This window comes from Zootoca vivipara, chromosome 2 (assembly GCF_963506605.1).
Source record: "Zootoca vivipara chromosome 2, rZooViv1.1, whole genome shotgun sequence".
Lineage (NCBI taxonomy): Eukaryota > Metazoa > Chordata > Lepidosauria > Squamata > Lacertidae > Zootoca > Zootoca vivipara.
In genome coordinates this window covers 6908722-6935388 of record NC_083277.1, presented here as the reverse complement: position 1 = coordinate 6935388, position 26667 = coordinate 6908722, and the positions used below count along the sequence as shown (strand labels likewise).

The window sequence follows — 26667 nt, the reverse complement described above, 5'->3', positions numbered from 1 at the left end:
CATGTTCCTTTCATTTCCAACATGCATTTGGAATTTTTTTTTATAAATTCTGAATAATTTCTCAGGAGTCCACCTAAACATTCCACCTAAACATTAGGAAGAACTTCCTGACAGTAAGAGCTGTTCGGCAGTGGAATTTGCTGCCAAGGAGTGTGGTGGAGTCTCCTTCTTTGGAGGTCTTTAAGCAGAGGCTTGACAGCCATCTGTCAGGAATGCTTTGATGGTGTTTCCTGCTTGGCAGGGGGTTGGACTGGATGGCCCTTGTGGTCTCTTCCAACTCTATGATTCTATGATTCTATGAGTTCAGTGCTAATGGTGCATCATTTAATAATGCTTTTTTAAAAGAAAACTTGAAGAGGATCAGGCCCAAGATAGACGATCCCCTTGTTGCTCCTTCCACCTTCTGGAAAATGAAATCGTTGGAGAGGCAATGGAGGAAATTGTTGGAATAACAGAGAGAGAGAGAGAAATCCAGGGGGTGGGGTGGGGGGACGTCCTGTTAGGCTACAATAAATTGTAATGGATTGCTTTGAAATAACTTCAGCAACAGATTTTTTTGGGGGGAAACACCCCCAACCTGTATTTGGCCAGAACAAAGGTAGCAACCCTATTTAATGGGGTCCCCTGAAGCAGAACCCGCAATGTCCCCAGAACCTTACAGTTTGGGTGGGTAGGGGGTGGAGTGGGTGGGAGCGATTCTGGCTCTCGAAGGGTTAAATGCTGCGCTGATATTACGACAGAGGATTTCCGGGGGGGGGGAGAGTGTCACTTCCTCCTCCCTTTGTCACACGTGCGAGGGAGAAGGTTCGGCAGAGCGGAAGACTGCATTTTGCAAGGTAGGAAAAAGGGGGGGGGTGTTTTTTGGGGTGGTCCCGTGTCAGAGCAGCTGCTTTGCAGGAGAGAAGCCCTCCGGGAGAGGAGCATGCATGGGGTTGCACCCCACAATTGAGCCCCGAAAGAGCAAAGGGCCCCGGGGCTGCAGGGACGCCCCAGGAGGAGAGCAAGGCAAGATGGCAAGGCGGGGGGGGGAGGGAGAGGCAGTTGTGGGGTGGAATAGGAAACCCCCCAAAGGAAAGGAGGCAGGATGGCTCGGGGAAGAGGAGGAGGGAGGGAGGCATGGATGTTTTGGAGAGAAAGGGGTCGATGCTGGGTAGAGAGGGCAGGATTAGGCCAATGGGGGGGTCCACTGGGGTTTGGATGGGGGGCTTTCTGCCTGCTGAGGAGTTGCTCTACAGCCCCTTAACCTAATGTGGGGCTGGGGGAGGAGGAGGAATGGAGGGAGGGAGCCTGGTCACAGCTCCTGGCTGGCAGAAAGAAAATAAGGGGATGTTTTTTAATGGTGGTGGGAGGAAACTCCTCTTTCAGGTCCACTTTTTTTTTCACATGGTGGGGTTCAGGAGGGGGGGCACTCTTCTTTTACCAAGAAAACTGCAAGTGAGAGGTCCACACCCAGACCAGGCTTATCATACACCAACAAAATATCTTGGACCGAAAAATACCTGCAGGGCCTCTGAAGCTCCTTTTCCTTCCTTCCAAGAACCTGCATCTTCTGAGCTCCTCGGGGGATGTTGAAAGAGGCTGGTCCTGCAAACCTAGCAAGGATGGAAGGGGGAAGATGGACGGTTGACCTGGTCAGGCTGTCTCCTACCACCTTCAAATGTTCCCTCCCAGGACCCTCAGAGAGATCTGGTGAGTTGCAGGGAATGGAGAGGGGGACATGGAGGGATGTTGGAGGTGAGGAAGCTCCACTGGCAAGAAAACGAGGAAGGTACAGGGCAAGAGCTAAAAGGTAGAAAATGAATGTTTTTCAGGGGTGGCATGGGTGCAGGATTTTTGTTAGTGGGCAGAACTGGCGTGATTGGTCGGTTAGTTAAGTATTTCTAATGTTTTACTTGATCTGGGGGGGCTACACCCATGAATGGTGGTGTGAATAAAATTCTTTTACAGCAACTTCCACAGTATAATGTTGTGCTGGGTCTTGAATTTTTTTGACACTCACTGGTAGCTGCAGCAATTGCCAGATGAGGGACTGAATGGGCTTCATCTCAGTATGGAGAGAGATTTTTCCGGTTTGCAGCTGCCAGGTCAGCAGTGAGAGAATCGTGGGTCATGGCAGCAGTCCCTCTCGAGCCCATGAAGCCATTTCCCTCAAACCGTATCCTGCTGCCCTACATATGTGGCCTCAGGGGTGGGACAGGTGAGGATGTGACTGCAAAGGATATGTAACAGGAGCACTGATTGTCCCTTGGCACCTGAGACTTTCTGTCAGTGCAGGTCAGCTGATGGTGGCTAAGGGATTGAGGTTGAATCCTGACAAGACAGAAGTACTGATTTTGGGGGACGGGGTGGGTGGTTGTGGTGACTCCCTGTGCCCTTGAAGAACCAGGTGCACAGCCTGGAAGTCATTATAAACTCCCACTGTCCAAGGAGGCACTGGTCAATTCTGTGTCCAGGGCAACTGTCTACCAGCTCCATCTGGTATGCATGCTGAGACCCTACCTGCTCATAGACTGCACCACAGAGTGGTGCATGCTCTAGTTATCTCTCGCTTGGACTATTGCAATACGTTCTAGGTGGACCTGCCTTTGAAGGTGACTCAGAAACTACAATTAATCCAGAATGCGGCAGCTAGACTGGTGACTGGGAGCAGCTGCCAGGACCATATAACAGTGGTCCTAAAGGATCTTCACTGGCTCCCAGTACATTTCCGAGAACAATTCAAAGTGTTGGTGGTGACCATGGCCCTGTAAACTATCGCCCAGTCTCAAATCTTCCATTCTTGGGCAAGGTGATTGAGCGGGTGGTTGCTGAACAACTCCAGGCATGCTGGAAGAAGCGGACCATTTGGATCCCTTCCAGTCAGGATTCAGGCCTCACCATGGGACTGAAACTGCCTTGGTCGCACTGGTCGATGATCTCTGGCGGGCTAGGGACAAAGGTGAGAGCTGTTTCCTAGTTCTGCTGGATCTCTCAGTGGCTTTTGACACCATCGACCATAACATCCTTCTGGACTGTCTAGAGCAGGGGTCCCCAGACTACGGCCCGCGGGCCGGATGCGGCCCAATTGGCCTTCCAATCCGGCCCGCGAAAGGTCTGGGGATCAGCATGGCCATCCCGCACTTAAAATTTTTTTTTTCAAGCCGAGAGCCAAGCCGAGAGCAATTTCCCCCCTCCGTCGCCATTTCCCCCCTCTCCTTCATCGTGGTTGGCCAGCAGCAGCCAATCAAAAAGTCTGAGTGCTTCAGCCAATGGGTGGGCAGCAGCTGCACGTGCACAGGAGGAAAGGGGCTGTGCAAAGCTGGCCGATCGCCATTTTCAGCAGCCGCTTCTTGCCAGAGCAGAGCCAGCCCTTTCTTTGCTGCCGCTCCACCCTCCGCCGCAAGCAGCCCCTGCTTCAAGACACGGGTACGTGTTTCGTGTGTGTGTGTGTGTGTGTGTGTGTGTGTTTGTGTGTTTTAAATACTTTTATTTTGGGTTGTCTTGCCTTGTGCCGCTCTCGCCTCCGCCTCCGCTGCCTCAGAGGCGCAGGCATCCCAGTGGCGTCCCTCCTCCTGCCTGCCTGTATTGTCCGATGAGCCCAGGCAGCTGCCAACTGCGGCCGGCTCCAGCCCCAGTCCCGGTCGGGCTGCCGTTAGCCGCAGCCCCGGCCCCATCACTGCAGCCAATTCCTTCCTGAGGGACGCGGAGCCAGGCTGCCCGCCGCCGCGCTCCTCTTGCGACTCCCTGCGCAGCTGCTTAGCCGCGCTGCCGCTCCCGCCGCTCCTGCCGCCGGAGCCGGGCTGGCCCGACCCAACACTTGAGGAGGGCCGCCTGCCCGCTGCAGCCACTGCCGCCGCCGCCCTAATGGCCGCTGCCGCCGCCGCCTCCTCCACCGCCGCTCTCTTTCTGGGCTGCCTGCCCGCTGCAGCCACCGCCGCGGCCACCCTAATGGCCGCCGCCTCCCCCTCCCCCTCCGCTCTCTTTCTGGGCCGCATGCCCGCTGCAGCCACTGCCGCGGCCACCCTAATGGCCGCCTCCTCCTCCTCCTCCTCCTCCTCCACCGCCGCTCTCTTTCTGGGCTGCCTGCCCGCTGCAGCCACCGGCCCGAGAGCTGCAAATATGGCGGGCGGAGGTGAGCGGAAAAGCGGCTAGGGGTGCTGGGGTCTGGTGGGGCTCTCCCTTCGGCCCCCTGGGGAGGAGGGACGGGACTTTTCCCGCGCTTTAGGCGGGCGCCTTCTCGAGGGGGGGGGACTCGGGGGCCGCCGGACGGCTGCTTGAGCTGCCTGCCCTGGTGGAGCGCAGCCTGTGTGAGGGGGTCGCGACTAGCTGCCGTCCGTCTTCCAATGGCCGTGTGCGGAGCTGCCCGGCTGGTCTCTACCCACAGTCCCGCGGCCAGGAGCGGAGGTGGAGGGTGCTTGGGCCAAGCCCTTCCTTGCTCTGCGGGGCTCCCGAGGAGGGCCAAGGCCAGGATGGAGGGGGTCTGGTCGGCACTGGAGGGGCTGGGCGGGTGAGCGACGGCGGGCCGGGCGGGGGAGGGAGGGATAGACTCGGAGGCTCCGTAGTTGCGCCCTGGCCATGGTGGGTGGGGAAAGAGGGAGGGAGGGATGCTGAGAGACAAAAAGGGAAGGCAAGGTTGGGAAGTTATGGGGGGGGGGAGTGTGTGCGAGAAACTTGAAATGTGTTCCATTAACAAGAAAACCACCCACCCCTTTTTATTGTCCTTTTTTTCTTTCCACCTTGCTTTTTTTGTACTGCTCATCTCTAACCAGTTTTCTCCCATTGCCTGTTTCCAGGCTTCCTTTGGGAGTTCCAGCCCAGGTTTGGAACAGGAGTTCCTTCTTCTGAGATTCCGGCAGTGCGAAGCTTTTGGCTACGGGTAGGCGCATCTGCCAAAAGATGCTTTGTGTATTTTCTCGGTTTCTTCATGTTAAAAGTCACTTGTTTGGTTCTAGAAGGGCCAAGCCCTGTAGAGCTGTTCTCTCTTGTACAAACCACTTTCTGCTTTGCTAAATGTATATTTTTTCATAAGTATGTCCCCCTGAATTGTGAAGAAATTTCTTATTGAGAAATGAACTTAAAGTTGCAGCCTTGAAATCTGAGATCTTCAGAATTGACTAATGTTCCCCTTTCTTTCCTGCTTAGCTGTTTTCTCTCTTTCCCACAGGCCTCGCCCCCAGCTTCTTCGTCCCATCAGTTCTTCCACCTTTTAAAAAGAGGAGATCTCTCTCTCTCTGCTGCCCACCCAGAGAGAAACGCCAAGGCACCAGGTAAGCAAGCACAGTGGAATGGCCCTTGGCCATATCCAGTACACATTTTTATGCACATTTTCATGCACAGGGATTAACTCAGTACAGAGTGGAAATAATGTGTTAGTTTAGCAATGCATAGTTAGTTTTCAGAGACGGGCCTAGAATACACATATATTTTATTTTATTCACTGCTTTGCTTTCTCTTAAGACAGCCCTGAATGGTTATAAAATAGTTAGGGCGATGGCAAATAATCAGTTGTTGCCATTATCATTTTTCTTGCTCTTCTAAGTTTATTGGTATTTTACTGACACCAATTTTCCATCCATAGGAAATCATGTCATGTAAAAGAAAAGTGGACTCCGAGTGCAGAGTTTTCAACGAACAGTGGACATACGACTACTTTTTCACCCAATACAAAGAAAGAGGCGTTTGTCTTATTTGCCACGACACGGTGTCTGTCTTCAAGCAATTCAATATCCAACGACACTACAATAATCACCACAAGGATAGATATTCTTCTTTGACAGGACAATTAAGAAAAGATGAAATAGCAAGACTGAAAACTGCCTTGACAGCTCAACAAAATGTGTTTGTGAAGCGGAAGCAGGAGAACATTTCGTCTTTGCGAGCAAGTTTTCAGATTTCCAGGCTTATAGCCCGCAATGGAAAACCCTTTGTAGAGGGAGAATTTGTTAAAGAATGTATTCTTACAGCTTCCAAAGAGATGTGTCCGGAGAAGACTGACTTGTTTTCCACATTGAGTCTTTCTGGAAGCACAGTGACTCGTAGGATTGAAGAAATGGGGGGAAATTTGCATGAACTTTTGCAAAATTCCTCAGAAAAGCTTCGTTACTTCTCGCTGGCACTGGACGAAAGCACAGATATCCATGATTCTGCGCAACTCCTAATTTTCATCCGTGGAACAAATGAAAAGTTTGAATTCACAGAAGAGCTTGCTGCACTGCAAAGCATCAAGGGAACAACGACTGGAGAGGATATCTTTGCAAAAGTTCAGCAAACTATCCATGATTTGAAGTTGGACTCGGCTAAACTTGCCAGTATCACAACAGATGGTGCTCCTAGCATGGTGGGGCGTACAAGAGGAGTGGTTGCACGCATCAACCAAGAGATGGACAGACACAATCAGCCACATCCAATAGCAATACACTGCCTTATCCACCAACAAGTGCTGTGTTGCAAAAGATCGCTGAAGTTGGACGCAGTCATGAAAACTGTGGTGTCTTGTGTGAACTTCATTAGAGCTCATGCACTTAACCACAGGCAGTTTCAAGAATTTCTGTCAGAGTTAAATGTTGAGCATGAAGATCTACCATACCACACAGAGGTCCGTTGGCTGAGTCGAGGAAGAGTTTTAAAACGTTTCTATGAATTACTTCCTCAAGTTTATGATTTTATGCTGATGAAAGACAGAGAAGTGCCAGAGCTCCAAGATGATGAATGGAAATGGCTGCTTGCCTTTCTGACTGACATAACCGAGCTACTGAACAGTTTCAATATTCAATTGCAAGGAAAGGGGAAGCTCATTGGTGAAATGTTTGCACATGTGAAAGCGTTCCAAGGGAAATTAGACTTAATCGTTAGACATGTGAAGGAGAAAAACTTTTGCCATCTCCGCACAACTCAAAACCGGTCATTGGGAAATCCAACAGTTCCATTCCCAAAAGAAGCATGTGTGGATTTACTGGAGAGTCTGCAAAAGGAGTTCCAAACAAGATTTAAGGAGCTTCACATCCATGAAAAGGACATACATCTTTTCCGAAACCCTTTTTGTGTGGACATTGACACTGCAGATCCCATTCACCAAATGGAATTGATTGAACTGCAAATTGTGACGCTTTGAAAGACGCATTCAAGACAAGCAGCCTTGCAGATTTCTACGCATCTCTCCCCTCAGAGACATATCCAAACCTCAGAAACCATGCACTCAGATTTGCAACGGTCTTTGGCAGCACATATGTCTGCGAGCAAACTTTCTCTAGGATGAAACATCTGAAATCTCCAACGAGATCAAGACTAACAGATGAACACTTACATCACTTGCTAAGACTAGCAGTGACCAATATGGAACCAGATATAGACCATCTCATCAGCCAAAAGCAGGCCCATTCTTCCCATTCTTCCCATTGAAGTTTTTGTTGATTACAATCATTCTTTAATTTAAATATTGTATGGTGTTGTTTTATTTAAAATATTATTTTGTGTTGATTAAAATCATTATTTTAAATTTAAATATTGTATTGTTTTCCTGTTTTTTGTGCACCAAATGCAATATGTTCAATGTGCATAGGATTTCGGCTCCCCCCCACCCCAAAAAAATATAGTCCGGCCCAGCGAAGGGTCTGAGGGCGGTGGACCGGCCCCCGGCTAAAAAGGTTTGGGGACCCCTGGTCTAGAGGGGTTGGGAGCTGGGGGCACTGTCATACAGTGGTTCCGCTCCTTCCTCCTGGGCCGTGATCAGAAAGTGGTGGTGGGGGATGAGTGTTCGGACCCCTGGGCTCTCACTTGTGGGGTGCCTCAGGGCTCTGTCCTCTCCCCCAAGCTTTTTAACATCTACATGCAGCCGCTGGGAGAGATCATCAGGGGGGTTGGGCTGGGTGTCCATCAGTATGAGGTTGATACCCAGCTCTACCTCTCTTTCAAATCAGAACCAGTGAAGGCGGTGAAGGTCCTGTGTGAGTGTCTGGAGGCGGTTGGAGGATGGATGGCGGCTAACAGATTGAGGTTGAATCCTGACAAGACAGAAGTACTGTTTGTGGGGGACAGGAGGGGGGCAGGTGTGGAGGACTCCCTGGTCCTGAATGGGGTAACTGTGCCCCTGAAGGACCAGGTGCGCAGCCTGGGAGTCATTCTGGACTCACAGCTGTCCATGGAGGCGCAGGTTAATTCTGTGTCCAGGGCAGCTGTCTACCAGCTCCATCTGGTACGCAGGCTGAGACCCTACTTGCCCACGGACAGTCTTGCGAGAGTGAAGCATGCTCTGATTATCTCCCTCTTGGACTACTGCAATGTGCTCTACGTGAGGTGAAGGTGACCTGGAAACTGCAATTAATCCAGAATGTGGCAGCTAGACTGGTGACTGGGAGTGGCCGCCGGGCCATATAACACCAGTCTTGAAAGACCTACATTGGCTCCGAGCACAATTCAAAGTGTTGGTGCTGACCTTTAAAGCCCTAAATGGCCTTGGTCCTGTATACTTGAAGGAGCGTCTCCACCCCCATCCTTCAGCCTGGAAACTGATATCCAGCTCCAAGGGGCTTCTGGCAGTTCCCTCATTGCGAGAAGTGAGGTCACAGGGAACCAGACAGAGGGCTTTCTTAGTAGTGGTGCCCTCCCTGTGAAACACCCTCCCATCAGATGTTGAGGAAATAAGCAGCTATACTATTTTTAAAAGACATCTGAAGGCAGCCCTGTTTAGGGAAGTTTTTGATATTTAAATGCTGTATTGTTTTTAACACTTGATTGGGAGCCACCCAGAGTGGCTGGGGAAACTCAGCCAGATAGGTGAGGTATGAATTAATAATAATAATAATAATAATAATAATAATAATTTATTATATTTACATTTCCCATAATTACCGGTAATGCATTCTGTATAAATTCTGCTAAAATGATTCATTTATAGGTCTTTCCCGCTTTCTATGGGGCTAGGACATCTTTTCCCAATGGAAGGGCAGAACTTTTTTCTCCTCCTATCCTCCCTGTAGGGGGTCAAGGCAAACCCTTAAGCATTGGAAAATCCAGCCTGATTTTACTATAATTTATTAAATTTATATACTCCCTATACCCACAGGCCTCAGGATGGTTCACAGGATAAAATTACAATATAAAAACTCAAAGTACATAATCACAACCCAATAACATCCCCCCCAACACACACATTTTAACTTGTGTTTCAATTAAACAGCAGTTTCTGCAAGAGCAGTTCTGGGCAGAAGAGGTTAAAAAAAAAAGGAGGAACAAGCAACTTCAATACTCTTGAGCGCCCTCTCCCACTTTGTGGAGCCCGACTGGCCCTCTGGCATACTCCAAGCTGGGAGACTGAAGGCAAGTGGATGAAATATCCTAATTATTGCAACCAAACACTGGTAAGGGCTCATTATCAAGCCTACCTAGTGGCAGTAAAGGCAGTAAAGAAAGCATAGTTTTCTGCCTCAATTGCATCCTCATCATGTGATCTTGTAGAGCTTTTCTGGGTTGTACGGGGCCTTTTACAGGCTGGCCCAAAGGAGGTGGTAGAACCAATGGTAGCTCACTGTGACTTGTTTGCAAAGCATTTTGTTGTTAAAGTGGCTTGCCACAATGCTACAGTGATTGGAAGAGTGATCTGACCAGGTTCATATGGCAGAGTAAGAGACCCTGCATAAAATACAAATTACTGATGGACAAAAAAGAAAGGGGGGGTTTCTCACTCTCCGATTTCAGAACATATTTTGAAGCCTCGTGCCTATGTTGGATTACGGATTGGATCTTATTAGAGAAAACAGATATACTTTATTTGGAGAGTTGCAACAACAGGTACAGATGGCATGCGTACCTTGGCTACAATAAGGTCAAAGTCCACAGACTGGATAGGTAAATTATGTGAATTTATAGAATTGGCCAAACTAATGGCAGCCATAAGACACCAGTCAAACCAGACATTAAGGAAGAAATAGCAATGCTTTGAGGACCAAACGAAAACAACACTGCTCTATAGAAAATCTGTTGATATGTATGGACTAAGTATGTAAAGTTGAATTGGATTATGGCAAAATTAATAATAGGTGGATGTTGAATTCTATCAAAAACACAATGTAAATAAGAGTATAGAATATTGAAAGATGTCAAGCTGAGGCGGAGGGATGTCACAGTGTTGGAACTTTTATTTTATGTATCTTTATTTTACGTTGGAATCTTTATTTTAGGAATGGTATATTGATTGTATTGATTATATATATATATATCTAGGTAAAGGGACCCCTAAACTTTATTGAGGGGGGGAAATAGAAGAAGATAAAATTGCTTGCATCCCCCAAGACCTTGACTCTGCTGTTATAGCAGATGAATCTCATGGGGCGTCCAGAGCACAGTCTAGTCCTGTTGTGTTGGATGAGTTTTTTCAGTTGGTAAGGCCTCAGGATATGGACAAAGTGCTCGGATCAGTCAGGGTGACCATTTACACTCTAGATCCTTGCCCCTCTTGGCTGCCTCTTTATAAGAGGGGGTGGTCCCTGCCTGTTTGAAGGAGGCAGTGGTAAGACCACTGTTAACAAACCTTCTCTGAATTCAGAAAGCCTAACTAACTACCAGCCAGTTCCTAATCTCCCTTTCCTGGGCAAGATTCTGGAGCGAGTGGTTGCAGGCCAGATCGAGGTGCTTTTGGAAGAAAATGATTTTCTGGATTCATTTCGATCAGGGTTTCTGCCAGGTTTTGGCACAGAAATTGCTTTGGTCGCCGTGTCAAAAGAGAGACAAGGGAAATGTGTCACTTTTAATTCTTCTTGACCTCTCAGGAGCTTTCTATACCATCAACCATGGTATCCTTCTGGAGTGACTCTGAACTGGAGGTGGGTGACGCTGCTTTGTGGTGGTTCCAGTCCTACTTGGATGGTCGATCCCAGAGGATGTTACTTGGGGAATGTTTTTCAGCCCCATGGCAGCTTCAGTGTGGGGGTTCTGCAGGGCCCAATCGTATCCCCCATGTTGTTTAACAGCTACATGAAATCGCTGGGAGAGGTTTGGAGTACATTGTCAGCAGTATGCTGATGACACTCAGCTCTGGTTCACCTTTCTATCTGCAGGTGAGGCAGTGGAAGTGCTGGACCAGAGTCTTGCCTTGGTAATGGACTGGATGAGAGCCAACAAAATGAAGCTCAATCCAGATAAGAGTGAGACTCAGTTAGTGGGTGGTTCCCTAAAGAACATGGCTGGAAGGGTGCCTGCTTTGGATGGGGTTACACTTCCTCTGAAGGAGCAGGGTTTTTTAAATGTACATTTTTCTCTGTTTGCTATAGTTTTATGTCTGCACCATTTTGCTTTCCTGAATTGTCCTAGGCATAGCCACCAGCTCCTAGAGGCCTAGATGCCTTTGCCCCCCACATTAAATATTTCAGGGAGTCGTTCGCCCCCCCCCATGTTGATGGGCATTGTCATTCATATAGTGTTCATGTACATGCGTGTGTGTCTGCGATCTGTGAGCAGATGGCTGGGAGGGAAGCAGGCAGGGAAACACCGAGGGAGGCTCAGGTAGCTGCCTCGCCTTGCCTCTGAGGTGCCGCCGGCGGTGGAGCCAGAGCAAGAAGAAGAGGAGGAGGAGACGCCGGGACAGGAGCTGTGTAAGTGACTCTCGTTCTGCTTGCTTTACAGTGAGTCGCCCCCCCTGTAAAGCAAGCAGAGCGAGAGCCGCTTACACTCTTTGCGCGGCTCTTGCTTTTCTTGCTTTACAGCTACCCGGGAGGAGGGACTGACGCCCCTTCTCCCGGCTCGCTGTAAACCAAGCAAAGCGGGACAGAAGCCGTGTAAGCGGCTCTCCCTTTGCTTGCTTTACAGCAAGCCATAGACGGGAGCCAAGGCATCCCTCAGCTTGTGACTGCAGCGGCAGCGGAGGGATCCCACTGCCGTCCAGTGCATTCGTTCCATAAGAAGCACAGACACTTCCCCTTTTTAGGAGGAAAAAAGTTCGTCCAATAGAGCGAAAAATACAGTAGTTACCATGCCCAATTAAAAGTGCACATTTTGGCCTATAAAGCCTTAAATGACTCAGGACCACAATAATGCTTCTTTCCGTATGAACCTACCTGGACCCTGAGATCATATCCTGAGGCCCTCCTTCGTGCACCTCCTCCTCAAGAGGTCCGGAGGGAGGCAAGACGAGAACAGGGCCTTCTCTGCAGTGGCTCCCCATCTGTGGATTGCTCTCCCCATGAAGGTTCGCCTTTAGGTGCCAGGCCAAAATGTTCCGTTTTAGTCAGGCTTTTGTTTGATATGTTTGACATCCTTTACCCATTTGAAAATGTGTCTCTTTTCTGGGTGGGGTGTTATTGGATTGTTGTTTATATTCTGTGATTTTTTTTCTGAGAACCACACTGAGATCTCTGGGTTTAGGGCAGTATAGAAACTCAATAAATAATAATACTAACATTAATACTTTCATTATTTGTATCCCACGCATCTGACTGGGTTGTCCGAGCCACTCTAGCTGGCTTCCAACAAATATAAAAGCATAATAAAACTTAAAACTTAAAAAACTTCCCTATACATGGCTTCCTTCAGATGTCTTCTAAAAGTTGCATAGTTATTTATTCGACAACTGATGGGAGGGCGTTCCACAGGGTGGGCACCACTACCAGGAAGGCCCTCTGCCTCATTCCCTGTAACTTCACTTTGTGCAGTGAAGGAACCTCCAGAAGGCCCTGGGACCTGGATCTCTGTGTCCGGACAGAATGGATGACTCTACTGAGTAAAGATGCTACTTTAGCATTTCATCAGTTTGCCTTTTTATTCCATCAGGAGATGTTGAATGGATGCTGGCAGAAGGAGAACAATCAGAAGTGTCACCAAAAGGATCCAAAGAGGAGGAGGAGCAGCGGAAGTTGGGGGCACAAGATGGAGGCAGCAGGCAAGAGGGGAGACAAAAGCAGAAGCCGGAGGGTGACTCTGCTCAGGGTGGTGACAATCAAATTCACAGAGAGGAGAAAAAGCATGAATGCACCGTGTGTGGAAAGAAATTGGGTAGTCGCTCAACTCTTACCTTACATCATAGAGTACACACAGGGGAGAAACCGTATACATGTTCCGAGTGTGGAAAGAACTTCACTCAAAGAGTTACGCTAATCTCGCATCAAATAATTCATACAGGGGAGAAACCGTATACATGTTCAGAGTGTGGAAAGAGCTTCAGTCAGCGTAGCGGCCTTACATCGCATCAACAAACTCATACAGGGGACAAACCTTGTAAATGTTTGGAGTGTGGAAAGAGTTTCAGTCGGAGTAATTCCCTTATTTTGCATCAAAGAACTCATACAGGAGAGAAACCGTATAAATGTTCAGTGTGTGGAAAGAGCTTCAGTCACACTGGTAGCCTTACCAAGCATCAAAGAACTCATACAGGGGAGAAACCATATACATGTTCAGAGTGTGGAAAGAACTTCACTCAAAGAGGTACCCTAACCTCGCATCAAAGATCGCATACAGGGGAGAAACCGTATACATGTTCAGAGTGTGGAATGAGCTTCAGTCAGAGTAGCCACCATAAGTCACACCAACGGATTCATACAGGGGAGAAACCGCATACATGTTCCGAGTGTGGAAAGAGCTTCACTCGCAGCAATGCACTTACTAGACACCAACAAACTCATCGAGGCAGCAAACCTTATCAATGCTGGGAATGTGGCAAGAGCTTCCGTCGCTCTGACACCCTTTCCTCGCATCAAAGAATTCATATCGGGGAGAAACGATATACATGTTTGGAGTGTGGAAAGAGCTTCAGCCACAGTTGCAGCCTTACCTTGCATCAAAGACTGCACACAGGAGAGAAACCTTATAAATGCTTGGAGTGTGGCAAGAGCTTCTGTCGCGGTAGCCAACTCACATTGCATCAAAGAACTCATACAGGAGAGAAACCGTATACATGTTCGGAGTGTGGAAAGAGCTTCAGCCGCAGTAACTCCCTTACCTTGCATCAAAGATTGCACACAGGAGAGAAACCGTATAAATGTTTGGAGTGTGGAAAAAGCTTCAGTTGTGGTGGCTCCCTTAAGTCGCATCAAAGAACTCATACAGGAGAGAAACCGTATACATGTTTGGAGTGTGGAAAAAGATTCCGTTTCAGTAATAGCCTTGCTATACACCGAAGAACTCATACAGGGAGGAAATCTTAGAAATGTTTGGCGTATGGAAAGAACTTCAGTGAGAGAGGCTCCCTTACTAAAGAGTAAAGCACTTGTATAAGGGAAACATCTTAGAAAGGGTTGGAGTGTGGGAAGATCTTTAATCATATCAAATAACTCCTACAGAGAGTAAGCCAATGATTGTGTTCAGAATTAGAATTTGCTTCCATTACAATTTTTATTTCCTTTAGTGGCTGTGTTGCAAATTGTTCTCCTGATCAGAGTTAGATTTACATAGCTGTGCTCTATTTTCTTTCCCATGCATTATTTCTCATGTATTCATCACTTGTATATAGCGGAGCTTGAATATTTATCCCATCCCAAAGATTTGTTAATCTGATGTGAATTGTCATAGACACAAATGCATTCGCTGGTATTCTATTGACATATGTAAGGTAGATCTTTGCAATGAGAGTATAGCGCAGGCATCCCCAAACTCGGCCCTCCAGATGTTTTGGAACTACATTTCCCATCATCCCTGACCACTGGTCACTGTTACCTACTGATGATGGGAGTTGTAGTCCCAGAACATCTGGAGGGCTGAGTTTGGGGATGCCTGGTATAGCCCCTCAGATCACACGTCTAATGAACAAATGCTGTTTAAAAACATATACTGTATAATAAGCCTCTTAGCACGCTTCTCCCTTGCATTCTGAGTTCGAGTGTCTTCACATGACACCTTTGGTCAAGAGAGAAATTAGAACAGTATAGAAGATGCAGTGATTTTCCAGCCTGTGTCTAGAGTGTCAATAGGTCACTGTTTCAGGATGTGTTTTTCTTCACCTTCATCTGCCTAGGAGGCCTTTCAATTTTTTGTCTCTGAAATATCCAGGCAGTGGCTGGTTCCTGATGGGATGTACGGTATTTGTGCTGTGTGTTTTCCGCCCAGCTCTCCCCTCCATTAGTATTTCCCATCCCCCCCCCCCAGCAATGCATTCTGGAAATGTCAAGTCCACTATGCAGCTATGTGCAGGTATTTGTTTATCTGAAGAGCAGTCAAACATTTAAAAATACATGTGTGTTAGGGAGACAGTTTCCCTGTTGCATACTCTAGTGAAAGGCAATATTTCAGAACTGAACTCTGCTGATCAAATACCTGATGGCGCAGGTAATAGTCCAGCAAACTTAACCCATCTTCTCCAATGGATGCATGTTACTCATGCCTAGAGATGCATTGATGAGGCAAGAAAAGACTGTCAAAAAAGCTCAAAAGACTCTAAAGGACTATTTTGAGCTAAATTTGAGTATAGAGACTGAGATGAGGACAATAGAGAAGAAACAACAAAAACAACAATTAGAAAGAAACAACAAAATGATAAGAAAGAGAAATTTTTGTTACAATTGAAGGAAACAGAAAAGAAATTGAGATGTAAACCCAAGGATAAACAAGTTCAAAAAGAAATTAAGTGTTTACAAGTACAGTTTACCCAAATAATAAATTCGGAAATTGAATGGAAGATAAAAATGATGAATCAAAGGAATTTCGAATCTGCCAATAAATGTGGAAAATTACTAGCATGGCAGTTGAAGAAAAGACACAAACCGAATACGATTACCACCATCAAGACAGAAGATAAAGTTATTGAGAACCCGACTGAGATAAGGAAATGTTTTCAGAAATATTATAAAAAGCTTTATAAGAAAGACAAGGAACAACAGGATAAAATTGAGCAATACCTGGATAAGCATGGATTGCAAAAGATTCCAACGGATAAGAGATCTACACTCAATTATAAAGTCACAAAACAAGAAGTGGAAGAAGCTATAAATCAATTAAAAATCGGCAAGGCACCAGGACCGGATGGACTGACAGTGAAATATTACAAGATTTTAAAGGACTGGTTAATCGAACCATTAGTGGATGTATGTAACAAGATTCTTAGAGGGGTCAAAGCACCCGAGACCTGGAAAGAAGCATATGTAACCCTGATACCAAAACCTGATATGGATAGAGCACAGATGAAGAATTATCGCCCAATCTCTCTTCTAAATGTGGATTATAAAATTTTAGCAAGTATTTTGGCCTCAAGATTAAAAAAGGGTTAAAAGATCAAATTCATAAAGACCAGGCGGGGTTTTTACCCGCTAGACATATGAAGAATAATATTAGAAATATTGTGGATGTATTAGAAATGTTAGAAGCAAAAAAGAATACCAGTGCAGCGATAATTTTTATGGACGCTGAGAAGGCATTTGATAACGTTTCTTGGAATTTTATGATAAATTTTTTAGAAAAGATGGAGGTTGGACAAGGGTTTATAAATGGAATAATTGCTATCTACTCAGAACAAAAAGCGAAAATTATTGTGAATAATGTGGTATCAGGAGATATTAGAATTGAAAAAGGTACTAGGCAAGGGTGCCCACATTCCCCTCTACTATTTATAATGGTTCTGGAAGTTTTGCTGAATAAAATTAGAAAGGACAATGAGGTTAAAGGGATAGGAGGGGGATCAAAACAGTATAAATTAAAAGCCTTCGCTGACCATTTAGTATTGACTTTACAAGAACCTGAGACCAGTGCAGTTAAGGCACTGGAAATAATCCAGGAGTTCGGACAGCTTGCAGGGTTTAAATTGAACAAAGCGAAAACCAAAGTATTGAGTAAGAATATAGCACCAGAAGAAGTTAAAAGGTTGCAAGAGGCCACAGGGTTGACATTCGTTAAAAAGGTGAGATACCTGGGAGTAAATATGACTGGAAAAAATATAGACTTGTTTAAAAATAATTACGGTATAAGAAATTCTGGAATGAAATTAAAAGAGATTTAGATATGTGACCTAATTTGAAATTATCCTTGATGGGCCGAATTTCAGTGATAAAAACGAATGTATTGCCAAAAATGTTGTTTTTGTTTCAAGCATTACCTATTGTGGACAAGCTAGGATGTTTTAAAGAATGGCAGAAAGTTTTATCAAGATTTATCTGGAAGGGGGGAAAGCCTAGAATTAAATATAAATTGTTAACAGATGCGAAAGAAAGAGGAGGTTTCTCACTGCCAGATTTAAAGTTATACTTTGAAGCCGCAGCGTTTTGTTGGATGAAAGAATGGTTCCTGCTTGATAACACTGATGTTTTAGACCTAGAAGGGTATGATAATGCATTTGGATGGCATGCATATTTGTGGTATGATAACATTAAGGTTTTTAATAAGACAAAGGTTTTTAATGTCATATTATAAGAAAATCACTGTTTAATGTTTGGGATAGATATAAAGATTTGTTAGAAATAATAAATATTGGAAATGTAAGAATGTGGAAGGAACCTTTTACCATATGTGGTGGACATGCCCCAAGTAAAGAGCTTCTGGGATAAGATTTATAATGAATTGAAGTGTTGAAAAGCACGTTTGTTAAGAAACCAGAAGCTTTTTTACTTGGGATAATTAGAAAGGAATTACCCAAGAAAGATATTACGTTTTTTTCTGTATGCCACAACAGCAGCTAGAATTGTATTAGCAAGGAATTGGAAAACTGAAGATATACCCACGGTGGACGACTGGCAGATGAAGCTGATAGAATTCATGGAACTGTCCGAGCTGACTGGGAGACTCCGGGACCAGGGGGAAGAATCGGTGGAAGAAGATTGGAATAAATTTAAAGTTTATTTAGAAAAGAATTGTAAGATTAGTAGTTTTTAGCTAAAGATTTGGAAGTAAAAGGAGGTTGTAGAAGAGTGTTAGTTAAGTTTATTATGTACTAGCTGACCCGGCCACGTGTTGCTGTGGTTCTTTCCTGTGATTCCCCACCCACCCTGTCCTGATCCATGACGTATCCTGCCCCTCCTCCCTCCACCCCGGCTCATCCCTGTGTTTCAGTAGGATACCCTTTCCTCTATTGTCCCTGGGGAGTGTTGGCCCCTCCCCCATGTATCTCCATACCTTGGCCCCCACCCTTGGAGAAGGAACTGTTAGGTTCTGGGTTTTATTTCCCAGCATGCACTTCTGTCTGAGCACTCTGTTGTCCCTGGGGAGTATTGGCCCCTACCCCCGGTATCTTCCTACATTGGCCCCCAGCCTTGGAGAAGGAGCTGTCAGTTTCTGGGTTCCATTTGCCAGTATTTACTTTTTGTCTGAGCCCTCTGTTGTCCCCTCCCCCCTGTATCTCCATACATTGGCCCCTGCGCACGCATCGTGAGCATTTCTATATATTTAGATTAAGGATCGGGGGTGATGATGTGCCCTGGGAGGCAGAGAACTACTTAAAAAATCCCGAGGGGGGGTGTCAAATAGTGAAGCCCCATAGCCCCGTAGCAACAGACAGGCCCAGACAGATGGAGGGGGGCCATATGGGCCACTTGGCACGGGCCTCCAAATCTAAAGGGGGTCTCGGTCTGCATATTCACAATCAGTAAAATGAAGAAAGTAACAAAAGGGTTAAAAACAGGGCCACATTATCTTATCTACCTGGCCCAGGCCTCTGTCTGCCTGGCAGCAGAAGGCGCGTTCTGAAGTACCTGAGTTGTTCAGTTCCATTAAAAACCCAGGAAGTGGCAAGGGGAAGGTAGGGGATTGTAAATCGGTGGGGGCGTTGGCCACTGGAAATATCCGAGGACTTAAACTGGGGAGAGAAAGTGCATGGTTTTTTTTTAAAAAGACACAGAGGCTTACAATCAGTTGTTTCTCCTAAAATAAGACATACCCATAAAATAAGCCATAGCAGGATTTCTAAGCATTTGCGCAATATAAGCCATACCCTGAAAATAAGACATAGTGATAGGCGCAGTTCTGGAGGGCCCCAAGGAAGAGGCAAGGCTGGACGCATAATAAAAAAAATAAGACATCCCATGAAAATAAGCCAATGTGGGTTTTTTTTTTAGGAATAATAAATATAAGACAGTGTCTTATTTTCTGAGAAACACGGTAAAGCCTAGGTTAAAGGGGGCACGACTGCCCTCACTTAAAAGGGCCGCCGTAGCCTCGCATGTGACACAACGGTCACTAAATTATAAAGCAAAAACCCCTCGCTGTGCCCCCAAGTGCGTGTTAGGAGAAATGATGAATGACTGCCTAATGCTGTCAGCCGTTTATTAATGCAGCCGCCGGGACAGGCTTTGGTTGGGCTTGGGGTGGAATGGCTGTTTTAGTGGCTGTTGGACAGTTGCTCCCCCCCCCACCCTACGTCAGCCCATGACCTATTTGGGCTCCTCCTCCCCCCACCTCCCACCCAGGGCTCCATTTGGGATAGTATTTAAAGGGTTATAGAGCTGAGGCCTAGTCTGTAAAATGGAGCCTAGGCCTAGTCTTTAGGCTGTAAAGTAGAAGCGAGGCCTTGGCTTGGGCTAGTATTTAAATGTGACCCGAGGCCTCCGCCCTGTATCTCCATTCCTTGGCCCTGGTCTGACTGTGGGTTGTCTGGTAATAGACCCCCTTCAGATCCCCCTGAGCCTCAGAGTTCCCCTGTTTTACAGGATCTTGTGGCGGAGGCGGGGTTTGTGGGTGTGGTGCATTGTTGTGGCTAATCCCTGTGACTGGCCCCACGTGTCCCGATCCATGATCTATTCTGTTTCTCCCCCCCCCCTCCGTGACTGGCGTATCTCATGACGTTTTGAAGGATGGTATTTATTTGGGGGGGTATTGCTGCTAAATTGTAAAGTAAAAACCCCTTGCCGTGCCCCCAAGTGCGTTGCTGTAGGTTACCCCCCCCCCCGGGCCTAGTGGGGGCCTACATAAACAGAGGTCGTGCTGTGGTCTGTGATAATGGCCGCCTTGGTGATTTCAGTTGCTTGGTTGATGATGTCATTTGGTTTGTGGGTGTGTCTTAGATTTCACAGGAAGGGAGGGGGTGGAGGAGGGTATTACGCCACTTGAGGGCGCTGTTTGAGTTGGTGGAAAAGCAGGTCTGTACCTGCGCAGGTGTGTGATTTGAGGGGTTTTTGCCCCCAACAACGCTCTGGGAGTGGCCTGGATCATTGTGTCAAAATTTCAGGACAATCGGTCAAGCGGTTATGGAGAAACTTAAAAAACGCAGTTTCACGATTTTTACATTTTTATATATATATAGATTAAGATTTAGTTAAGTATTATTATTGTATTGAATTTTAAGATTTAACTAGAATAGAATGGTATTTTGAGGTAAGTATAAGATTTATAGTATTGATAAGTAACTAAGAGTATTAATAGGTTTAGATAATTATTAAAAAGATTGGAATCAAGATCGGGAAAGTACTAAGGAAGTTATAAAAAGAAACTTAGTTGGGAGGGAAAGGAGGAAGTCGATAAAGATATGTGATATAAGATTGATTTGATATTCTTTTTCATTGTAATGTTGGTATTTTGTTATGTTGTGTATATTTTGTGTTTTCTTCTTTCTGTTTCTCTGTTGTGTTTTTACAAAATCAATAAATATATATATATTTTTTAAAAAAGAGATGGGAAAGGCCTGGAGGAAAAACCAAAAATTGGGGGTGGGGACAGGTTTTTTCCAAAGCCCTTTTTTCCCAGAAAAATTGAAAAATATAGTTTGAATATTCCACACACTTATCAATTATTCCTGAAAAAATGACTGTGGGGAAGAAGAAAAAAACCTGTGTCCCCCCTCCTTATATATATATTTTTTCCAGGCCTTCCAGAACCCACACTTTGGAGCTCCCTGCCGACTGACACCAGGCAGGTATTCTCACTGTACTCTTTCCGGCAACTGCTAAAAAACATTTTTGTTAGGGCCAGCCCATCTGAACACGTAGAAGCTGCATGCGATTTACTTCCTTTTAACCACTGCTGACTTGTAATCATCTTTTGAGTACTCTTAAATACCTGCTTTTAACTGTGTTTTATCAATCCTTTTAAGGTTCTGTTGTATATTTTTGTAAACTGTTTAAAACACACACTTCTTTTCCTTTCAAACAGAGTTTGAGCCTTAGTGCAACATATGGTACTATTCAGTAACTGGATGTTGGTTTCTTCTGGGCCTGGCATGCAAAAAAAAATTGCCAGCCCATCTGAACACGTAGAAGCTGCATGCGATTTATACTGTATTTTAATTATTTGTTATTAATTTTAATTATTTGTTATACTGTATTTTAATTATTTGTTACTAATTAGCCATTTTAACTTTTTTTTTTTACTGATCATTTCATTGTTTTATTTTTCCAGAACTGTGGATGTTTCAAAAAATTACATATATGTGTATGTACAGTAAAGTTGCATGAAAATTTTAAGGGAACAAAATAATAAACGCCTACAAAAGCTGTAATAGCAAAACAAGTGTGCAATTCCTAATAAACCATTTACCACCCCACCACCCCATGTAGATTTTATTAGGAGTTAATCCCACCCTTCCCAACAGGTGCTTAATCTCAAGAAAAAGCCGATAAATTTAGTGTTGGGATTCCCCAGGCAGAAGAGATTTTGGTCCTCTGAGGGTTAAATGCAGTGAAAGAGGAAAGTATGTTTCTCTTCCTATCTGCTTGCCTTAACTCTGCAGGCTTTCCCAAAAGGTCTTGGGTGTTACAAATCCTTTCCTCACTATTAGTGCCACCTGGCTCAGATACAGTTCCATCACAATGTGATTGCTTATAGTGCTCGCTTGGGCAGCACATATAATAAAACTGAAATGATACAGAGAAGATTAGCATGGCCCCTGCACAATGTGATTGCTTATTAGAATCTGTGTTTGACAGTGGAACGGTTTCCCCTTCCTTGGAGGATTTGAAGCAGAGGTTGGATGGCCATCTGTCAGGGATGCTTTCGCTCCGATTCCTGTATTGCAGGGGCCAGGGGTTAGGGATATTCTCCCACCTCTGGCTGAGCCCCCTTGTGGTCCACGCTCCCTTGGCCAGCCTTTGCCTTAAAGCAGAACCTGGAAAGAATAGAAAAAGAGGCTGTGGAGGCTGGGGCAAATCCTTTAGTCATATTGGAGGCTGCTATCTAAATCTCCAAACTGCCCCACTTGGGAGATCTTGGGAAGAGCTATAAAGACCCTCCTGGATGGGGACACCCTCAGCTCAGATGCTCAGTGCCAGAGATTCAGGCATTCCCGCTACCAGGAGGCCAAGGGCCCCTGAGAGGTTTACAGCAGACTCCATCACCTTTGCAGGGACTAGCTGGAGCCTGAGCGACACACTGAGGGTCAGATCCTGGACCTGGTGGTCCTGGAGCAATTCCTGGCTGTCCTCCCCCTGGAAATGGAGAACTGGGTGACGGATCAAGGAGCAGAGACCAGTTCTCAGGCGGTGGCCCTGGCCGAAGGTTTCCTCCTGAGCAGGGCAGAGAAGAAGCAGCAGCAGGTGAGACAGTTTCATCCTGGTAACTCCCAGAGTGGCTGGTGAATTCTGAGGGGGGAGTGCCGCTTAAAAGGCGAAAGAGCTGCAGCTCAGTGGCTCTTGCGTGCAGAAGGTTCCGGGTTCAATCCCCGACATCTTCTGGCGGGGCTAGGAAATCGTCCCTGCCTGAAACCTGGAGAGATGCTGCCAGTCAGTGCAAACAGCACTGAGCTAGATGGACCAATGGTCTGGTTCTAGGCGAGGCAGCTTTCTTGGTTCCTATTTAAACAGCTCTTCAGTCCAATAAACCAAGAGGACTAGAAACTTGCTTTGCCTTTCACCTGTGCCCTAGATACTATTCAAGCACAATTTCAGCACCCCTTCATATTTTTCTGTACCGCCCCCCCCCCCGTCTATGGATTATTTCCCTACACTGTGGTGGTTTCTCTCTCCCTCCCTCTCCCCCTGCTGAGTTGCTTCCCCCTCCCCCATATCTGAGCAAAAGGGACCCATAGGTCAAAGAACAAAACATGTCCCCCATGTTGGTCTCTACAGCCACAGAAGGCGCTGCAACTCTCCCAACAACTTGACCTCACCCCCAAAGGCAGACTCCTCCATGGTCTCCCGAGACAGACGGATGCCAACATCATCATAGATTCCTACATTGCAGGGGGTTGGACTAGATGACCCACAGGGACCCTTCCAACTCTATGATTCCATTAACAATATTTTCCTACAGTCATTAGTGGCAGCAATGCTTCTGAATACCAGCTGCAGGAGAGGAGAGGGCTCTTCTGCTTGGATCCTGCCCTCTGGTTCCCTCTGGTTGGCCACTGTGAGAACAATATGCTGCCCTAGAAGGGCCATTGACCTGATCAAGCAGCTCTTCTTAATGTTTTTAATAATTTAAAAATAGTATCCAAATATAAAATGTTGCTACTTACCGTTTCGAACACAATGGTACGTTAGCATAAAACACCATTAAGGGATCCTGTGGCATGTATCACTTAGAAATGTCTTTCTTTTCTAGAAGCCATTTATACAATATTTTTGTATTGTATACAATACTTTTATTTTGAGGGTGCTGTGGAATTGCATTGGCAAATGGATCAATTGATTAATCCTTTCTCAAGAGTGTGAATAACAGGACCGTCACACGACACCTTTGTGGCTTTGCAGAGCAAGGGATCCCCACTCATTTTAAAATTCTTTGCTTCAAGAAGGAATCTGACGGAAGAAGGAACCGATCCTACAGCCATGTTGGACTCATCTAGTAAAAAAAAAAACCTTGCAATGCAGATATCTCAACACGTGGTCTCCCTTCCCATTTGAAACCATACTGGACCATAGCTGCCAAGTTTTCCCTTTTCTCGCGAGGAAGCCTATTCAGCATAAGGGAAACTCCCTTAAAAAAAGGGATAACTTGGCAGCTATGTACTGGACCCTGCTTAGCTTTGCAAATGTGCCAGCAGCTTGGAAGCCAAATCTGTAAAAAAAAAAGGGAAACATGAAAGGAAATTGGGCAACATACAAGGATATGTTAACAGAAGTAGAAAACAAATTAAAGGTGAAAGAATATGAGGATATAAAAGCTCTGTTAACAGATTGGTTACAATATTACCAATTAAATACAAACTACTGTTGGAATGGGAGATAAAAGATGAAGAGGTTAAAGCTGTAATGAAACACTGTCAAAATACATCAGATGCCTACATTACGCAAATCCAATTGAAACACCACGCAAGCATAATAGGTTGTAGAAGAACAATTTGCTAGTAACTACTCGCCATAAGAACAAAACCATATTGAACTATAACTTATTTGGCTGACCATCAAGTCCAGTATGTACAATGTGCAGTTCCTAATTATCAGTCCCGTGGTACATTCATTTCGATTTCTTCATTTGTTCTTGTGTTTTTCTGTCTGATATATTCCTTAGAAGGGTACCAGAACAGAGTATTCTACGGTAACTTTCTAATGGAGCAAGCACAGGCAGACAAGGTTTCCTGGATATTCCCTTGTTTTGCCCTGAGGGGCTTCATCAGCTGTGTGTAGTTCCAAATCATATAAACATAAACACTAGTTTGTAATGTATTTGCTTAACAAATTCCATAAAACAGAGGAATTCATGAATACAACCGATGTACATACCGCGACCGTGCATAACAGGTACATGGCACTTATTCGTGCTAGAATCTCACTCATAATAAACCAGTTAAGCCTAAGCACTATAAAAGGGCAACACCAGATAAGGTGACAAGTGCAGGTGATTAGTGTTAAACCACTCTTAAAGGAACATGACATACTATTGGCGGAATATTTGTACAAGTATACTGTGTGTTCATTTAAAATTTATCCAAAGTATAATCAAAGAAAACAGCTGTAATCTAATTCAGTGTTTAAACCTAAAGGATGAAGCGTGTTAAGTAAAAAAAACACAGTAAACCTACTTTCTTTTTGTTGAAGAACCTGACTTGCTTGGTCTAGAGGTCCCTGGTAGGCCCAAAGCACACAAAAAATGTTAAATCATATTCAGTATGTGATTCCTGAATAAAATGTGATACCAAAGGGGCATCTAAGTCTGTTTCTAGAGCGATGCTCTGATATCCTCTTCCTAATCGGTCTCCTGGTTTGTCCGACATACAACAGGCCACAAGTGCCCGTACAGTCATACCTTGGTTTAAGTATACTTCGGTTTGAGTACTTTAAGTACTCCGCAGACCCGTATGGAACGGAATAAAAGATCCAGGCATTCCCACTACCAGGAGGCGAAGGGACCCCCGAGAGGTTTGCAGTTCTCCATCTCTTTGGGGGGGGGGGAGAGAGGACAGCCAGGAATTGCTCCAGGACCACCAGGATCTGAGCCTTGGTGTGTTGCTCTGGCTCCAGCCACTCCCTGCAAAGGCGGTGGAGTCTGCTGCAAACCTCTCAGGGTCCCTTGGCCTCCTGGTAGCGGGAATGCCCTGAGGATCTGAGCGGAGGGCTCTTCCCACCATAGCTCTTCCCAAGATCTTTCCAGGTTTTGCTTTAAGGCAAAGGCTGGCCAAGGGAGCGTGGACCACAAGGGGGCTCAGCCAGAGTTGGGGGAACCTCAGGGCCTGCTCCAAGCTGCTCTGGGTTGGAGCAGGATCCGGCCCCAGCCTCCCTGCCTGCTTCCTTCCCTGCATCCAACCTCTGCAGCCTCTCTTCTGCAAAAGGACCGTGCACAAGGCAGGGGGGGAGGGGCGCTTGCCCTGGAGGACCAAGCTGCTCTGCCTGTTTCCTGCCTGTCTAGGAATCCTGCACTTCATCTTTAACCCACTGAAGACCAGGAAGCTGGGGTGTGAGAAAATTCTCTCCCTTCTGGAGACTCTTATCTCTACTTTCACAATGCTGGGACATCTTAGGCAGTGGTGAGTGGCAGTGTGGTGTAGTGGTTAGAGTGCTGGACTATGGCCTTGGGAGACCAGGGATCGAATTCCCCACCAGGTGGCCATGGGGCCAATCACTTCCTCCCCGCCTAGCCTACCTCACAGGGTTGTTGTAGGGCAGGCATGTCCAACAGGTAGATCGTGATCTACCGGTAGATCACTGGACGTCTGCGGTAGATCACTAGTAGATCACTGGCTCCCCCCAACGAAACTTAACAACTCAAAAGGCTCAAAATTTTAGCTCTGCACCCCCCAATGTGGTTTTCCTACTGCCTCAAAAAAGCTCAACAACTTTGACCTTAATCCCTAAAAAAGGGGGTAGATCACTGCCAGTTCTTAACTCTGTGAGTATGTAGATCGCATTCTCTTGGGAGTTGGCCACCCCTGTTGTAAGGGATTAAAGGAGAGGAAGAACCATGTATATGCTACCTTCAGCCCCTTGAAGTTGGAACGGGACCTGATGGACCCCCACATAAATATATTTGTGGGAGTTGTTTTCCTTTTTATTATGTATTTTGTGGTTTTATATCTTGATTTTATTCTGAGACTCCCAGGTATAAGACGGTGTATTATTATTAATAATAATAATAATAATAATAATAATAATAATAATAATGGACAGTTTTATGGAACAAAGAATGTGGAAGTCGGATTGCATCTCAACTTTCCTGCGTTATTTATATTCCCACCTTGTGAATCGGCTGGGCGAGGGGGCATGTGTGTGTATGGGCAGCTTCCATAGAATAGTCGAGTTGGAAGGGACCCCAAAGGGACCCCGAGGGTCCTCTAGTCCAACCCCCTGCAATACAGGAATCTCAGCTAAAGCATTCCTGAGAGATGGGCAACATCTGCTTAAAAACCTACAAGGAAGGGGAAACCGTTCCACTGTCAAACACAGATTCTTATAAGCAAGCACATTGTGATGGAAATGTATCCCA

The 26667-nt window shown here is 45.9% G+C and overlaps 2 protein-coding genes and 1 pseudogene across 6 annotated transcripts; all 3 read left to right on the top strand.

The window, feature by feature from the left end:
- Positions 1 to 785: 785 nt before the first annotated feature.
- On the top strand, positions 786 to 17983 carry LOC118078794 (zinc finger protein 501-like). 4 transcript variants are annotated; one of them, XM_060269664.1, is made up of 4 exons: positions 786 to 836; positions 1538 to 1689; positions 9155 to 9294; positions 12739 to 17983. In XM_060269664.1, exons 2-4 carry the CDS (start codon positions 1658 to 1660, stop codon positions 14106 to 14108), a joined length of 1542 nt encoding a protein of 513 aa, XP_060125647.1. In that variant the 5' UTR covers positions 786 to 836; positions 1538 to 1657; the 3' UTR covers positions 14109 to 17983. The 4 variants fall into 4 exon arrangements, with proteins under 4 accessions (XP_060125647.1, XP_060125662.1, XP_060125654.1 ...); XM_060269679.1 differs by lacking the exons at positions 1538 to 1689; positions 9155 to 9294; XM_060269671.1 differs by lacking the exons at positions 786 to 836; positions 9155 to 9294 and having other exon boundaries at positions 1565 to 1689.
- LOC132591350 (general transcription factor II-I repeat domain-containing protein 2-like) lies at positions 4602 to 9146 on the top strand. Of its 2 annotated transcripts, XM_060269685.1 has the most exons (3): positions 4602 to 4855; positions 5144 to 5246; positions 5558 to 9146. In XM_060269685.1, exon 3 carries the CDS (start codon positions 5564 to 5566, stop codon positions 7088 to 7090), a length of 1527 nt encoding a protein of 508 aa, XP_060125668.1. In that variant the 5' UTR covers positions 4602 to 4855; positions 5144 to 5246; positions 5558 to 5563; the 3' UTR covers positions 7091 to 9146. The 2 variants fall into 2 exon arrangements, with proteins under 2 accessions (XP_060125668.1, XP_060125676.1); XM_060269693.1 differs by lacking the exon at positions 4602 to 4855 and having other exon boundaries at positions 4865 to 5246.
- Positions 17984 to 21635: 3652 nt separating the features above from the next.
- LOC118081628 (U6 spliceosomal RNA) lies at positions 21636 to 21732 on the top strand (annotated as a pseudogene).
- The last annotated feature ends 4935 nt before the right edge of the window (positions 21733 to 26667 follow it).

What these genes read in the sequence shown, in the direction of transcription:
- LOC118078794 (XM_060269664.1), top strand. Translation starts at nt 1,658, where the DNA reads ATGTTCCCTCCCAGGACCCTCAGAGAGATCTG. An exon ending in AGGACCCTCAGAGAGATCTG is followed by an intron (nt 1,690 to 9,154) that starts GTGAGTTGCAGG and finishes TCAATTAAACAG; the next exon opens with CAGTTTCTGCAAGAGCAGTT. An exon ending in TCCAAGCTGGGAGACTGAAG is followed by an intron (nt 9,295 to 12,738) that starts GCAAGTGGATGA and finishes TTATTCCATCAG; the next exon opens with GAGATGTTGAATGGATGCTG.
- LOC132591350 (XM_060269685.1), top strand. Translation starts at nt 5,564, where the DNA reads ATGTCATGTAAAAGAAAAGTGGACTCCGAGTGCAGAGTTTTCAACGAA.